The 17,727-nt window shown below is 42.0% G+C and overlaps 1 protein-coding gene across 9 annotated transcripts in view; it reads left to right on the top strand.

Moving 5' to 3' along the window:
• Window positions 1-17,727, top strand: part of TANC2 (tetratricopeptide repeat, ankyrin repeat and coiled-coil containing 2) — a 358,600-nt gene that overhangs the window by 324,826 nt on the left and 16,047 nt on the right. For all 9 annotated transcript variants that reach the window (XM_027081267.1, XM_027081266.1, XM_027081261.1 and 6 more), the window contains 4 exons: window positions 3,163-3,348; window positions 5,621-5,714; window positions 12,042-12,175; window positions 13,889-14,012. In XM_027081267.1, coding sequence (XP_026937068.1) covers window positions 3,163-3,348; window positions 5,621-5,714; window positions 12,042-12,175; window positions 13,889-14,012 — 538 coding nt within the window. The remainder of the gene's footprint in view (window positions 1-3,162; window positions 3,349-5,620; window positions 5,715-12,041; window positions 12,176-13,888; window positions 14,013-17,727) is intronic.

Genomic DNA, 17,727 nt, shown 5'->3' with positions numbered 1-17,727 from the left:
TTTTTTTTTTTTTTTTTTTTTCCGGCAATGCTGCACAGCTTGTGGGATCTTAGTTCCCGACCAAGGATGGAACCCATGCCCCCTGCAGTGGGAGTGCAGAGTCCTAACCACTGGACTGCCAGGGAATTCCCCACCTATATTTTTTAATCTCAGTATGTTGCTCTTTCTCTCACATCGTTTCATTCTTTTTCTAAATTCACACTACCTTTCTTCTCAGTTTCTACAACCTATGATTGTCTTCTCTAACCCAAAAGAGAAACTCCCCTCTCTCTCCTAACCAGAAGCCACCATCCCATCTCTTCCCACCCATGTCCCCCAAGCCTGTCCTAAGAGTCATCTCTACTTGCTACCACTGCTTCCTTACTACTCCTTAACCATTTGTGGTCTGGCTTCCGTGACAGAAAGAGGAGGCAAGTCATTAAAATCATAAACTTCGGCTTCAAGCACGACCTGGTCAAAGCCTGCATTCACACTCACTTTCTCTGAGGGCTTGGACGAGTCATTTGACCTCTCTCAGCCTCACTTTTTAAACTTGAAACAGGATTAAGAGGGGCATTGTGACAATTAAAAGTGATCGAGCCTTTTTAAAAAGAGATGAAGTCTCTTTTAGTCTCATGCAGTGCCTAATAAATAATATCCTTAAAAAAAGAAAAACCCCAGCCTCTTGGCATTCAACTGAAGCTGCTCTCAAAAGTCACTAACAACTGTCAATCGCCAAATAAAGTAACTATTTCTCATTTCTCACCCCTCTAAATCACTTAAGTATTTAGCCAGTTATTTTGTTGCATAACTGAATTGAATGTTCAATTATAGTTGGTCTGATATTTTCTCTTCATTAGATTGAGTTTGTATGTTTTTGGCAAGCACACCACAGACATGATGCTCTGCCCTTATTCATGCAGCACTGCAGGAGGTGCGTGATGTTGAGATCTCATTACAGGGGATGTTAACCTCTATCACTTGGATAAGGTGGTATCTTCCAGGTTTCTCAACCTGAAGTCACTGTTTCTCCCATTTGGAATTAAGAAGTATCTTTTAGGGAGATGCTTTCAGACTAGGCAGATACCTTGTATCTTTTTTTTTGTCCACTAATTTAGGATCCATCCATTGATGGGTCCATTCTTGCTGCAGTAATTATTGCTATGATATTTGCATTATAGCGATTTTCTATTTCCCTCTTCCTTCTACATTTATTAATTGGAATTCTACTGTAAGGAAGAGCTGTCCCTTCTCCTCAATGTGTTCATTTACTTATAGCACCAGGGGTTCCTGGATATTTATTTTATTCTGTGATCTATAACTCATTGCCGGAATTTTCTTTTTTTGCTCAAATTGCCCCAGATTTGGCCACTGGGAGCTTCTTCACGTTGGTTCCTGTGTCCTTTCAAGCCCCACCCCCATCATTTCATGAGTGCTTCTGTACTTTCTGGCACCACAAGATGTTCCAAACTCATCTTTTGCTATTACTGTCCCAGCCCTGGAATCAACCATTTCCCCAAGAAGCCAAGGGTTCTTTTAATTCATTCCTTTAGTTTTTAAAAAATACACAGTTCTGCACATGAAAATTCTCAGTGACTCTCCATTACTTATGAAAATTCAGACCACTAGCCTGGCATTCAAAATATCCATGCTCTTGTCCCAAAAGACCCTCTAAACGTTGTAGTTTGAACTCCCCCTTAATGTATTTTACCCTTCAAAAACTAGAATTAATCATTTCCTATCCCAGCCAGTTGAGATAGCCCTTTTCTTAGTCCATTTGGGCTGCTGTAATAAAATACCATAGACTGAGTATCTTATAAACATTTCCTTCTTACAGTTCTGGAAGCTAAGTCCCCACAGCATGGCGCCAGCAGATTCGGTGTCTGGTGAGAGCTTCCTGGTTTACAGACAGTGCCTTCTCGCTGTGCCGTCACACGGTGGAAGGGGGCAAGCAAGCTCTCTGGGGCCTCTGTATAAGGATACTAATCCCATTCATGAGGGCTCTGCCCTCATGACCCAATCACTTTCCAAAGGCACCACCTCCTAATTACCTCAGGGGTTAGAATTCCAACGAATAATGGTGGGAGAACACAAACATTCAGACCATTGCACCTTTCCCTCTGAATCTGTTCCTGCTTCTGGCTGGAAATTCTCTGAAATTTTATTGCACTTTTGCTTTCCGTCTGACATTTATTATATTACACCTTTGTTGGACACGTTTTTGTTGTATTGGTCGCATCGCCCCTATCTTGTTCAAAACTTTGAGAGCAGAATCTATATTTTACTCTCTTATTTACCTTTTAATCCTATCGTGTACCTTGTACATGGTAGGCATTCAGTAAACATTTGTTATATGGATGGCCGGGTGAAACTAAAGCTGGAGAGAACCAGATACAGAACTTAGGCTTCAAGTGCTCTAACTACCACTGGAAAATAACCTGCCCACCTGCCAGAAAAGGCTGTTCATCTATTGAGACTTGTAGCTGGGGACCTTCTGGTACATTGACCTTAGTCAGCCTTCTCTTTCAGCCTAAACTTGTAACCAGCACTGCAACTGTAAAAACTGCTGTTGGAACATAGTCTAGCATTAAGTTCCAAGTACCTCTAGCCATTTTGGCCAGATGGTTGAGATTCCGCCCTCCCACTGGAAGAGAGCAGTGGCCTTTGCCAAAGCATGGTGGTCAGATGTGTGAGTCATGAGATGAGATGTTTTGCCTCCTTGGAAGACCAAAAAATTTGAGCTTCAAAATTTTTTTCTTCCCTTTCATGATTTCAAAGACAGTTTTTTGTGCCAACGCAGCTTACAAGTCTTTCAAATTTGGGTCTAAAAAGAACTATTTGAGGACAAGGGAGAGTGTACCTCAGGAAAACAAAGCTGGAGCTGGGAGTTTTGGTGTTTTGTTTTTGGGTTTTGTTTTTTTTTTTTTTGGTTTCTTTTGATGTGAAAACAAAAGCCTGACGTTATGCAAAGAGGTTCTCCCCAGAGGGGCATCTACCAGAGTTGTAGCTCAGTGAAGATCTAGCCTGAGTAGGAGAGTATCTTCTAAATTTTCTCAGGGATTGGTCCAAGGAATAGGAGAGGATGAATCTTAGTAGTCCCGACCTATGCAGTGGGCTGATGTGACTAGATTGGGAATACAGCCACAGTCTTTTTCACATAGGTTTCTCTGTCCCCTCCCGTAGGTGGATCACTTGGATAAGAATGGGCAGTGTGCCTTGGTCCACGCTGCACTCCGAGGTCATCTGGAGGTTGTCAAGTTTTTGATTCAGTGTGACTGGACAATGGCGGGCCAGCAGCAAGGGGTGTTTAAGAAGAGCCATGCCATCCAGCAGGCCCTCATCGCTGCAGCCAGCATGGGTTATACTGAGGTAAGAAAGCGGATAAGGTTTGGGGGGTTTTTTCAAGCTATGTATTGAAGGACCTAGGAAACCAGGAAAAAGAGGTTGCATTATTATAAAATTGCCAGCCTAGGGCTTCCCTGGTGGCGCAGTGGTTAGGAATCCACCTGCCAATGCAGGGGACACGGGTTCAAGCCCTGGTCCGGGAAGATTCCACATGCCGCGGAGCAACTAAGCCCGTGTGCCACAGCTACTGAGCCTGCACTCTAGAGCCTGCGAGCCACAACTACTGAGCCCGCATGCTGCAACTACTGAAGCCCACGCTCCTGGAGCCTGTGCTCCGCAACAAGAGAAGCCACCACAATGAGAAGCCCGCTCGCTGCAACTAGAGAAAGCCCGCGCACAGCAACAAAGACCCAACGCAGCCAAAAATAAATTAAAAAAAAAAATTTGTTAGCCTAATTAATGTGAATTAGGTTTTTGGTCATTGATCTGAGGAGTAGGGAGATTCCAGGGTACCTAGAATTATGTTGGAAAGGACCTCGGGAATTATCTAATCTGATTCCTCCCCATCTTTCCACCCCTACTTAACAGACAATGACACTCGGCTCAGGTGGATTATTTTTTGACCTGTGTTCACATGGGTAGACAGAGTGGCATGGAAAGGGCACAACAGTTGGAATCTCAGAAGGACCAGGTTTGAGGCCCAGCTTTCCTACTCATTAGCTCTGGACCTTGGGCAATATACCTAATCTCTTAGAACCTTAGTTTCCCACCAGTAAAGCGAGGCTAATAAATTCTTTTTTGCAAGGTTGATATGAGATGTAAACTGTTAATCACTGTGCAAATGGTATTTTTGCTAATTTATTTATTAATGAAAGTAATAATACAGTGGAAAAATATGTGGAATTGGTAGTGTTCTAGGAAATGTGTAACAGCCAGCTCTGGGGAGGGGAGTGGAGTGGAACAGAAGTGTGTGTGTGTGTGTGTACGTGTGTACGTGTGTACATACAGACTTAAATTTATTATAAATTTTACTGATATTTTAAAAAATGTTGCACACAGTTTACAAATAATAATGAATTGTGTAATACTCTTAACTGAATGCTTTTGTTGATTTTTGATAAACGTATATCCGTACCCAACCTGTGGTTACAACTCAACCATGATTTGATAAATGAAGTTGCACCCCTATTTGCTCTTTTCCCAATAATTTTGTCATTAAATCTGATGTGCGATTTACTGTTAAATTACTTCTCATCCTCATACAAATGATATTCATTAAACTGGAACCCCTTTTAGCTTTAGCAGTAAATCAAATCCTCATTTACAAAGTTTGCCAATTTCCAGGGTATAAGTACCCCCACCGTGGCTGATTTCAAGCTGCCAATGTGACATCACCGAACACAAAGTTTCAAAGAGATGCACAGGAGCACACCATTATATAAAATGTCCACCATACACATACAGTAAATATAAATAACCTGAAGAGCATAGATAATAGTAAAATGTAATTAAATAATTAAGAAGTTATAACATTTGATATTTTAACCTTTTTTATTTTAATTTCTTTAATTGTTATTTAATTTTTAATAAACATCTTTGTTTACTGACTGGCTTGCAAAATTCCGAAAATTTAACAGTCCGCTTTCATGGGCCAGTACACGTTGGCTCGCCACTGCTTGAGATGCTTCAGTGACACAGCTACCCCATCCGCTGACCTGACGTATCACCAAGGGAATATTAAGTAAAATTGGAATTTTTATTATCTACAGAAGGTTTTTTAGCTCTCTCTACAGTGAAATTCCTGGAAACAGAGCTGTCACTTTCCTTTGGTGTTAGCAGCCATTCTCCTTTTATTATCCGCAAACAGTCCTTGTAATTCCAAGAGGAAAAAAGAAGATAATAGCTCCGCTCTGAAAAACTACAGGCCCTCCGTTTTCTCCATATTTATTTTCTGGGTTTTGTTTATTGATTTTTTTCCTGTTTATTTCTTGGTAGCATTTTTATTAGGAGGACGAGGGTTTGCTTTTTTAACTCAAATGTGATAAATATGTGATTTTTAAAAGTCACATGCTATGTAAGTTAATTGTGTTCAAGGGAAACATGTAAACTGTACCTGGTAGAACAAATGCTCATCATGGCAGCTTTGGGTTTTTAGGCGAGGACAGTCAGTTCTGATGCCTTTTGTGTGCAAGAGAGAGCGTGACCCTTGGGTATCCGGGTATCTTCCAGACCTCACAGGCTAGTATCAGTACAGTTTTCCACCTGACCTTTGAGCTGACACAGCTTCTTGTTTCAGATTGTCTCCTACCTACTTGATCTTCCAGAAAAAGATGAGGAAGAGGTGGAACGAGCACAGATCAACAGCTTTGACAGTCTCTGGGGAGAGACAGGTACCTCCTGTGGACATCTCTCTCTTCTCTGTGAACGTGTCATGTCTGTGTGGAGATATTCTCTGCATCTCACACCCTGATTTTTTTCTCTGCCAGACCAAAGGTGGCCGTCTCTGTCTTATGGCTATTGTGTTGGAGACTGATTCAGCCAAAGGAAAAGTCACAAGTTTCCTCCTTTCAATCCTCTTTCCCTTTGGGTGCTCCATGCCGTTAGCCCCAGAGTCTTCTTTCAGACAAACCTTCCCCCGCTCTTGTTTCCAAATATTTTAAACAACTGGAAGTTTCCTTACAATGTGCCAAACCATAGCAGAAAAGAGTTGTGAACTTTTTTTCCCTGTGATCCTTATAGCAGTTAGGAGTAAGTATTTCTCCCGTAGCTATAAACCAAGAAGTTAAATTTTTATCGACACCTCTGGCTTACTGCACCAAGTGTTAGCGTGGTGGAGTGGTCCTGACATGATTAAACTGATACGTCATGAGTACAGTTGCTATCAGGATGCAAAATGTAGGTCCCCCCTGTAGGGCACAGCCCTGCGTAGTCTCTCACGATCTGCAGCAAAGCCATTTCTATATTGCTTGGTACTTACTCCACAAACAGAAGCCTCTTCCTTGTGGCCTTTGCAGGAAATGATTGTTGTCTTTCCCCCAAGTCTAAACTGGAACATCTGGAAAAACATTAGTAACCTTTTATGTGTTTATGAAACCAGGGCAGTAAAAACTGTAGAGTCGCCACAGATATGTGTCGTGTTTGCCAGGATAAGTAGACCAACATTGATGGCCGATTTTAGGGAGAGCGTTTTACTAAACAAGAAGGGGGTATGCTTTGGTTAGGGTCAGAATGTTATTAAAAATGAGAAGAGGCTTGAATTCACTTAAAATGTATAATCACCTATTGAACTGTGATGTCTCCACACATGGCAGTAATCTTATATAGGTTTCATGGCTTCTTTAACATCATGTAGAATGGTCCAGAGCTCAGGAATTTGCTTCTCAAACAATCCCTCCCTCTGTCAGAGCCAAAGGGAGCAGATGCCGGGCAGCTGCAGCTTAAGAGCCCATGACAGATTAAAGGAAAATGTGCAGCTGGCAACAGCTGCTGTCTCTGGGGCCCCACCCTGAGGGAAGCCAGAGGACAGACTGAGGGGAAGGGGCTGGCCAGGTCGCCAGCAGTTGTGGAGTGTGCGTCCTGAGACCTGGAGCTGCAGGAGAGACATGAGGGTTCACATCCCGTCAGCACAGCCTCCCCGGCACAGCCCCTCCGTCCCTCCCAGAGTCTCCTGTTGCCAGGCCACCCGCGTGCAACCCTAACCCTGACTGGGGAGCGCAACAAAAAGTAGTGGCCCGATGGCGACAGTGGACAGAAATTACAAGACTAACCATCATAGTGATGACTATCACACACGTCCTAGTGCTGTCCTTGAAAGAATTCCTTAAAAATGTTGAAGAAGGGTGTGAACTAAGTGGAAGACTTACTTTTATTGAGATGAATTTCTTATTAGAATAAAACTTTACAGCCTCAGGACTTTTAAAAGATTTCCTGCTTTAAAGTGTGCGATAAAGTTTGTTACATTCATTTTCTTACCTACATACCGTATCTCAAGATTGTAAAAGAAAATCAAAGTTTCATGTCAGTTTGCTTGTAGTCAGAATTGTGTTGTGTTTAATTTTATATTTATATGGACTCATTTCAGCACTATGAACATAAGACATTATTTAAATATGAGTTAGAATGAAATACATTTGTAATATAATTTATAGAGCTATAAAAAGTTATTTGACTTCAGAAAAATTTCTGGGAAATCATGTCTTTGCTATGTTAAAAAATGTCCCTACCACTCACCACTAGTGTAGAGTAGACTCTGAGTTGCTCTTCTGTCTATAGTGATGGACTTACCAAGTACACGTTTCTTTTTAACTTACAGCACATAATCATTTAAAATTTATAATGACTCATTGAATTGTGATGTTTCCTCCAATGGCAGCATCTTATACAGGTTTCCCTTGCATAGAGAATGAAGGTCTGTGACCTGCAGCCAGCTGGTTAGGGTCTCGTATCTGCAACCCTGGCCTAAACAACCCAATTTTTACTTAGGGAAAATACGATGGTAATGATGTTTCCAACAATTTGTATCATTTACTGTATTAAATCCAAAACACCAGTAACTATAAGAAACGATAGAACCATTATCTTATGTGCCATTCCAAAAAAAACCAGAAAGAAAAACCCTCTGCCTATAAAACTGACACAGTTCTTTATTATCACATCGATTATAAGATGCAGCCTGACTTTGAGATGTTAAAAATGTGGAGGGAAGAAAGTACATCTTAGAATCAATGAAATGCATCTTAGCATATAGTGAAATATTTATGGAGATGTAATTTTTACATATCAGATTTTCTAAAAGCAGGTCACTGGAATATCCTGGTTGTCTTCGTCCTCCTTTTATGGCCTTTTTGTCCTTCCAAAGAGCACCTTCCTACATCGAGCTTTCACCGTCTGGCTGACCCCCTCCCATCCTGCAGGGTTTTCACAGATTTCTTATGGAACACAGAAATCTGTATTCCAACACAGAAGAAAGGCAATTAAGATGACAAGATTCACCAATCCCTCCTCTCCTTTGTCTTACAGCTGTAGAACAGAACCAGCATTAAAAGCTTCTGGCAACTCTGGAGAGCCTGAGCCATCCATGGCCCAAAAGTAGCGAAAATTCAGAACATAAACAAGATACCATTAATTCATGCCTTCATCATCTTTTGTCTAGATTATTGCAACTACTTCCTAGCTGATCTTCTTGTCTCTGGCCTCACCCTTTTGTGATTTATCTCCCAGACTTCAGCCAAAGTGATCTCTCTAAGCCACAATCTGTCCATGTCACTTTCCTGCTTACCACCCTTCATTGACCACCTGTAACATTAATGTAGCATAAAAAGGGACTTCCCTGGTGGTGCAGTGGTTACGACTCCACGCTCCCAATGCAGGGGGCACAGGTTCGATCCCTGGTCGGGGAACTAAGATCCCACATGCTGTGTGATGCGGCCAAAAAAAAAAAAAAGGTAGCATAAAAAGATGTGTCGTGATCTCTAGCATCATCTGTTGCCTGTCTTCTCCAGTAGGAGTAAATGTGCCGTTCCCCACCTCAGTGCCTTTATACGTGCTCTCCCTGTGCCTAGAATGCCTCCCTGTCGTCGTTGCCTATAAGTCTCCTATTTCTCTTTCAGCATCTTGTTTAGATTGTCATCTCTTCCTGGAGACCTTCTCAGACACTTCTTCCTCTGTGCCACCTCCAGACAACCCCCGTGGACTTATCTCTGTTGTGCTTATCACACTGTATAGTAATGTATTTGTTTGTCTGTTATCCTTATTCAACCCTGAGTTCCTTGAGAGCTGACAGTATCTGACAAAATAGCTCTATAAATGTGTAACTAATTAATGTTGTTTTGGATAGCAGTGATCAGTATATGTCTTCCCCACCCACCTCCATCCCATCGGTCTTCATGACCTGTCTGTGCTGTACACTGTCAAGGTTGAGAAGAGATAAAAGAACCATTTGCTTCTCTGCATTCTATTCAGCATCAGCATCCCATCGAAGCCGACTTTGGCTATTCCATCAACTCAGCTGTATCCTATCTGTTTCTTCAAACTCCTTAGCTGTTTCCCTTTGAAAAAGGACCATTTATTTCAAATAATCTCATCAGATGCTGACACGCTAGGGAACGAATTCTGTTACTGGTCTCTTAGGAAGAGAGATTTGGCTCCAAACTGTTAACATTTGCTCTAAGAATCAGGTTGTTGTTTTACAGAACTGGCTTTGCCTTATTCGTCTCACTTTCAAAAAGTTTTAACGGTTTTTGATAAGAACTATATAAAATCCAGCCAAAGCAACTCCTTGCTCTTGGATTTTGAAAAGTACAGACCCAATTTTCCATAGTTGTGTTGTTCTGAGATGAAGTTGGCCAGCTGTGTTAATGACTGTGTCCAGATATCAGCTGGAGATTCCTGCCAAATTACGTCATAACCTAAGTAACAGAGATGATACAACAAAGAAAAAGGCCAAATGGAACATTCCCTCTCATATAAACATGTTGTCCGGTGGGTTGAGATGGGCCAGCCCCCAGCAACATGACTCCAGGTTAGAGCAGACAGTATATAAGTTCAGCTTTCAGGATGGGCACTGCTTGTGAATTTTTATCTGTGTTCTGTGAACTAGCATCATTGACGAGAGGCTTGATTCTGAAATACTGTCTGTATTTTCTCCAGAGTGCTATAAATTCTTGCGTGAAAAAGAATGTATCTGCACACACACACACACACACCACGCCATACACAAGACATTGAAAGGGAGGCTTGCTGCGTCCCTGCCCCCTGGTAGCTACTTTAAACTTGGGAGAGCTAGAAATTTTCCAAACCCTTTGTTTTATGTACCAACGAGGTGATTCTTATGGTTCCTAACAAGTGTCTAACCCAGTCAAGTTCTTTCTTTTTCCCCAGCTTGACTGAGATATAACTGACATACAACATTGTGTAAGTTTAATGTATACAATGTGATGATTGCCAGTCAAATTCTTAAGCTACTCTTGTGTTCTGACCCAAGAACTAAAGTTGTTTTTTTTTTTTCCTGAACTATTAGAAATGTGAACTTGGAAAAGAGGGAACATCACTTTGATTTAAAGAACAAGAGACAAACTTCTCAGTCAAGTAAACAATCAAACCCATCAATACTTGTAACTTATCCATTCGGAACTTGGAAATGACCCTCACCTCAGATAGGATGAAGCCTCTGCCCTTCTGTGAGAACAGGATGGAAATGCCTATGTTAAGAATTCCAAAAAATAAAATGAAAAATACACATAAGACAAGGCCTAGATACATCTAGTTTAAGATCTTCTAAAATTGCCACATTTTCCTTCATAAGCCCTTTCTATCCTTGAAGAAGGAAAAGATTACTTTGAAGGTTTATCTCAGTGGAAATTACAGGTAGTTTTAGTTTTGCATATGAGTCAGTCGTGGGTAAATTTGGCCAAGCTCAAAGACAAAATGCCTTAATTTGCACTTAAATGAAAAAAATCACAAGTGACCATTTGATTTGATTTTCAGTTGCTTCCCTGATTAGATACCAACACTTGCAAACTGAAATATCTGCACCTGCCGTGTATTATCTTCCTCTGATTTGTCATTGGAGTAGGTGGCCACAGCAAAGGAAGGACCTGCTGACTACCACATCTGTTTTTCAAGTCTGTGTGGGGAAAAAGGTCTCCATACTCTTTCTTTAAAAGCATAACTCCTGCCATTTTCTAACAGTGTTTACCATCTTCCCTACCCTCATCCATTTAAAACACTGAGTGTACACACTTGAGATCCCTGGTTAAGAAACAAATACATATTTGTTCAAATATGAACTTAGTAGAAAGTATATTGACAAATTCCTCTTACTGCTATTGAAACAGTACTCAAAGGATGAAATAAGCACTCTTAGTATCCTCTGTATCAGAGACCATAAACAATGGACAGTAGCACAGAAGGAAGAATGTTTATGTTTCTTCCTGCTGTGTGTCCTTTATCCTCGCTATAGCTGTGCTTTATCTGTGACTCCATTATCCTGTATTCAGAAGAAAAGAGCCTTTGTCACACTCCTCTCATCTTTAAGACTATTACTTTGAACAGTTTTGACCCTCCTATGAAAATGGTCACACATGTACTAGAAACTTCTGTCCCAACTGATGAAAAAAAAAGAAAACTGGCCCAAGGCTCTTAGACTGCAATTTCTTTTTTTTCTTTTTTTTTTTTTTTTACATTTTTTAATATATTTTTATTGTAAATACTCCCTTAAAAGCAATCCAGGAAACTGTCATTTAAGAAATCAACAAAATTAAGACTGCAGTTTCTGACTGGTTCTCTGAGTTTAAGGGCCCAGGAGTAGAAATTGGCCAGAGGTGGTTCCTAGCTAACTCTAAAAGACTGTAGTCTGCAAAGACCCTTCTCTCTGCATTCTTACCCATGCACATACCAGTAAAAGGTTTGTAGCTGGGACGAGGTACCAAAAAAGAGAGGGATTAAAAGCAGAGAAGATAGTCTGGGTAGGAAACATGAAACCAAGTAAGTTTGGTCAAAAGTGATTTTTTCAATAAAATTATTATAACTGTCTCCGTATATGTAAGCCCTTTTATTTTTCTTTGAAAATTTCCTTCATGGCAGAAGTAGCCAGAATCATCATTCTTGGAGGTAAAGTAGCAATTACATTCATCAAACACAGGTGTGCTGCCCTGCTTACCCTCGAGGGCTGGAGAAGGCAAGACCCCCTGTGCTCATTCTGTGCTCTCTGCCCTTAGCCCTGACAGCTGCAGCCGGAAGGGGCAAACTGGAGGTGTGTCGTCTACTCCTGGAACAGGGGGCAGCAGTGGCCCAGCCAAACCGCCGAGGGGCAGTGCCCTTATTCAGCACCGTTCGCCAAGGCCACTGGCAGGTAAGCACATAGCTACTTCCAGTGCCCCAGGCAGGGGTGAGTTCTGGGTGGGAACTTTTCTTTTTTTTTTAACATCTTTATTGGAGTATAATTGCTTTACAATGGTGTGTTAGTTTCTGCTTTATAACAAAGTGAATCAGTTATACATATACATATATCCCCATATCTCCTCCCTCTTGCATCTCCCTCCCTCCCACCCTCCCTATCCCACCCCTCTAGGTGGTCACAAACGACCTAGCTGATCTCCCTGTGCTGTGCGCCTGCTTCCCACTAGCTATCTATTTTACGTTTGGTAGTGTATATATGTCCATGCCACTCTCTCACTTTGTCACAGCTTACCCTTCCCCCTCCCCATATCCTCAAGTCCATGCTCTAGTAGGTCTGTGTCTTTATTCCCATCTTACCCCTAGGTTCTTCATGACCTTCTTTTTTTTTAACTTAGATTCCATATATATGTGTTAGCATACAGTATTTGTTTTTCTCTTTCTGACTTACTTCACTCTGTATGACAGACTCTAGGTCCATCTACCTCACTACAAATAACTCAATTTTGTTCCTTTTTATGGCTGAGTAATATTCCATTGTATATATATGCCACATCATCTTTATCCATTCATCTGTTGATGGACACTTAGGTTGCTTCCATGTCCTGGCTATTGTAAATAGAGCTGCAATGAACATTTTGGTACATGACTCTTTTTGAATTATGGTTTTCTCAGGGTATATGCCCAGTACTGGGATTGCTGGGTCATATGGTAGTTCTATTTTTAGTTTTTTAAGGAACCTCCATGCTGTTCTCCATAGTGGCTGTATCAGTTTACATTCCTGGGTGGGAACTTCTCAAGCAGAAAGCAAAAAAATCACAAAATTTGGGTTATCCAGCAGTCACTGGGTTTGAAGACTTGGGCCTCTGTTATTAATGTTCTGGTTAATTGAAAATACATCCGAAAATTAACATTCATACATTCTATATAATACAGATCATACCTGATGATCTGTATCACATAGAAGGACTAGCTACTTTTGGCCTGGTGGTGCAGCGACCTCCTTCTCACACTTCACAACATCCCCAGGGTCTCTGGAAGGTTCAAACCTCAACAGATCCCTGCTAACCACTTACAGCAGGTGTGCCTCAGACTTGCAAAAAGAAAATGTGGTATTTGTAAATTCTAGTTATGTGATCTTTCCAGATGTTTGGATTCTGGATAAACGCTAATTTATATATTTAGGATGGAAAAAAAAGTCTATTGGTTATAATCTTTGAAAATGTTTAAGTAGGAGAAACGTCCTAGGAGCCAAACAGTGCTGAAGAGTTATCGGAGGCTGTATTCTGTAGTTACTGTCTTCTGTTCAGTTGTAAATATTCACTGCAGGCAGGTTTGCAGCCCCTGGAGGCCAGTAAAATGGCACTGACATAGGTGTTGGCGCTTCCATCATGGGGTTGTTTAGTCTACATCTTGGCCTTTGTCATCTTGAATTCTTTTTTACTGAGTGGCTGAGTCGGACGTTTAGAGTTGAGTTCTTCTCATTTGGCTGTCCCTGAGACAGTCAGAGATCGAATCCCATGGTACTAGACCACGCAGGGGGTTCTTGCAGTGGAAAGTTTCTTTAGAGGTGACTAGCGGGGAGTTCTCACGGTGTGGGGGAGGGCGTGCGTGTGTCTGCTCAGCAGCGCTTCCTGGCTGATTGGGCCCTGCTTCTCTGCACCTGCAGATTGTTGATCTTTTACTCACCCACGGAGCTGATGTCAACATGGCGGACAAGCAGGGCCGCACTCCCCTGATGATGGCAGCCTCCGAAGGCCACCTGGGAACTGTGGACTTTCTCCTTGCTCAAGGTCAGTCCTGCAGTGCCAGAGCTTGATGACCAGTGCCCATAACAACCCCAGGAACTCATGATTTCCAGGGATGGATTCCAAGAGGAGTTGAGAACGGATATTCTTAAGCCAGTTGGTGAGAAAATGAAAGTCCGTCTCCTCTCTTCTCATATACAGTGGGACCCTTCTAATTCTGACATTCTCTATTGCTTTATGGCTTGAGGGGTTTTTGGTATCCTAATCAAATTTACATAATCTAAGCTCTTTAATCTCCCAACTTTGATTTTTTTTTAACGTACACTCAATAAATGTTCATCTTCCAGGGATCGTATTTTGACTTGATCAATTGTTTTGTAAGCCTGCACAACTAATATTTTTCTTGTATCCTAAGGAGGCAAATGGAAGTTGAAATGATTGTTGACCATGGGACCCTATTTGAGGAATCAGGGTATTATTACCCTCCTATTGTAATAAATTCCTTTTGACATTTACCAACATTCATATATTCCTGGTGAATGGGAAATAAGTTAAAGGAGTTTGTGGTCATACTATCCAAAGCATTCCCTTCAATGGCTCCGACCTCAGTCATCTATACAGAATAGTAGTGAGTGACAGGGGAACGAACCTCTGTAGTAGAAAAGCTCCAGTCACTGGTGACTCTGCAGTACCATCTAGTGGAGCTCGAGCATTTGCATCAAGCAGGAGGTGGTGTGACTGTGACCAGCTTTTACTCCATTCCAGCAAGCCTCCCCTATGAGTAAACGGGATCTTCTCATCGATAATTAATACCCACAGGTGCACACACTTCAAGAAAAACAAGCCCCTGCACATCATGCCCAGGCTGGAGCAGCTGAAGGGTAGTTGATTTAGGAAGAAGACAAGGTTTCTTCTTCTAAGATTTCAAACTACAACTCAGTCAGAGACTTACTGGATCTTTAGCTCTCTCCTGCAAAGATTTGTTTCCACAACCTTAGACTCACAAAACTGGGTCAGAATCAGAGAACTGTTTTCCCCGTGTACAGAGTGGTTCTTGCTTCCCCAATACAAGCCACCAAACAAACCTGTTTTCATGGTTTCTATCCTTCTGCTAAGAGGGGGCTGGAGGAGCAAGGGAGATACGCCTAGCTCCTCAGGATAAAACGTGGCAGGAGTAAATGTCCCAGAACAACCTGAGTCTACTGGAAAAGGCAGGACCCCTTCACCACAGATAATCTGTAGATGACTGCACACAGTCTGCCGTGAGCCCGTGGAAGCTCATCAGACACAGATCCCAGACATGTGTTCCCTTTACGCTGCAGGCATTCTGGTCCCGGTCTTCTTACCGTTTCATTCTTTCACACTTAAATCAGAGAGTTTCTCTCAATCAACAAATCCTACTATGCTAGGAACTGAGTGATTTTTTAAAATAAATACACTACAATCCATGTCTTCAAAGGGTCTATAATCTGGCAAGGAGGGGATAAAACAAAGATAAGGAACTACCTTAAAAAGCAGAGAATCCTAAGTACTCTGATGATAAAGGTATTTGAGTTAGAACAGGACAGACTTTGAAATTTGAATGGGAAAAATGTTCTATATTCAGGGAGAGGACGTAATGTAAATGAAAGGTCAGAGAGGAGAAACAGTACACAACAGGTTTGGGGAAATATGCAAGTTGTCCAGTGAGGTACATGAGGACTGTTGGGAAATAAAATTGGAAATGTATGTGGAAAGGAATTGAAAAGGAGCAGATTCAAAGAGTTTGGACTTATCTGAAGGCAGTAGGGAGCCTTTCAAGATTTTTAAAAAGAGAATCAGTGCCAGAGTTGCGCTTTAAAAAAAAAAAAGAAAAATCACTTTGGCAGTAGTGTGAATAGTAGAGTTGATGAAGGGATTATAGTGGACCTGGGGATCAATTAGGAAGCCATTGTCATTGAGTAGATGAGAGGTAATGCCGAATCCAGGTGCAGTAGCTGTTAGAACAAGAGGGCCAAGTGCAAAAAAGATTTTGGATATAAGGGTTGATGACATGCAGGTCGTAAGGACAGATGAGTTGACGGTAACTCCAAAGTTCTAAAAGGGATGTTTGGGAGAACTGTGATTCTGTTAACTGCCCGGAGAAGAAAAGAGAGAAGAGGAAGCTTTCAAATTGAATTTTCAGAGGAAATTGAATACCTGGGTGTTTTTCATATGTATCTTCTTTTAATTTCTTAAATTCCAGCTTCCCTTATCTTTGTAAAATCAATTTATCTGTAACATACATCCAGAACCTTCTTATCCTGCTTTTTCCACCCCTGAAGACTCTGTCCAGGAAATTTATAGATGTTGCATCTGAGAAAACTCCTTAGATTCTGTCCCATATTCAGATTCATTCCATGTTAGAGTCAGTGTTTTAGTTGCAAACTACACCATTGTGAAAAGATAACCCACTACATGGATGGCTCTCCGCAGGGTTAGAAGTATCGTACTTTCCAACCCGCCATCCTGTTACGGGAAGCCACAAAGTCTGGTGGTCTGACCTCTAGGGATACAGAGGTGATAGGCCACATATCTGCTGAGTAGCCCCAGAGCCTGGCTGTGGCAGGTCCTGAGCTTGATCTGACATCTGAATCCTGTCCAGCTGAGGACGCAGCCTGGAAAACGTACTGTGTGTGCAGTAAGTTGATCTCTAATTTAGTTAGTGCGCATGTCATGCCAACTGTGTGGAAAGAGTCATCTTAGGTACTCTTCAAAACTAGCAAGGGAACGACAGGCTCTTTGCCATCCAAGAGCTTACAGTCTAGGCTGAGAACCAAACGTATATTGAAGTTTAGACCAATTACAAAAACAGTATGTCAAGTGTGCTTGCTCCTCACAGGTGAAAATAGAAATGTTGAAGGGAAGAAGATGCAGAATATAAAATAGGCTAAAAGAGTGGGGATGGGGTTGTTGAAGGCTGACTAGTTTAATTAAACTCCTGATTTCTTTCCTGGCCTGGGCTCAGTCTCTTCCCATGAGTCCGTTTCCCTCCCATTCTAAGGCGGGAGAAGGTGGCCTGGTACTATCATCAATGATAAACGTGTTCTGAGCTCCTTATTTTATGAGAACCTCTCAAGGAGTTTATACCATTAGAAATCGAAGACTTTTGCCAAGTTCAGAAAACATGCACTGAGAATTTATTACAAATAAGTGGGATACATTAAAAAAAAGATTAATAACAGAATAAGGTGACATGTCAAGCAGGTTCAAGATGAGGTAACAGTGAATGCGAGAAGCTTTTTGGAGACAGGGAGGGGTTTTTTTTGTTTTTTGGGGGGTTTTTTTTGCGGTATGCGGGCCTCTCACTGTTGTGGCCTCTCCCGTTGCGGAGCACAGGCTCCGGACGCGCAGGCTCAGCGGCCATGGCTCACGGGCCCAGCCGCTCCGTGGCATGTGGGATCCTCCCGGACCAGGGCACGAACCCGTGTCCCCTGCGTCGGGAGGCGGACTCTCAACCACTGCGCCACCAGGGAAGCCCCAACAGGGAGGTTTGAGATGGTTCCTAGAGAACAGGTAGAAGTGAGGTAAGTCATGGGGAGATAAAAGGTATCCACACATGGGGGCAGCATGACCGGAAGTGCGGATACAGGAGTACTTGTGGGAGATTCTAGAGGTGGTGAGCACATCCATTTTGGGCAAAGTTGAGGATTCTCACAGAGGAGTAATGAAACTTAAGGATAAACAGTAAGCTTGGGGAGAGATTATGCACAACCCAGGATAGGCTGCCCTGTCAAAGAAC

This window comes from Aethalodelphis obliquidens, unplaced genomic scaffold (assembly GCF_003676395.1).
Source record: "Aethalodelphis obliquidens isolate GAN/ISIS:26980383/991018 unplaced genomic scaffold, ASM367639v1 scaffold44, whole genome shotgun sequence".
NCBI classification, from domain to species: Eukaryota; Metazoa; Chordata; class Mammalia; order Artiodactyla; family Delphinidae; genus Aethalodelphis; species Aethalodelphis obliquidens.
Note: the sequence above shows the minus strand (reverse complement) of the source record. Positions and strands in the feature narration are given on the sequence as shown.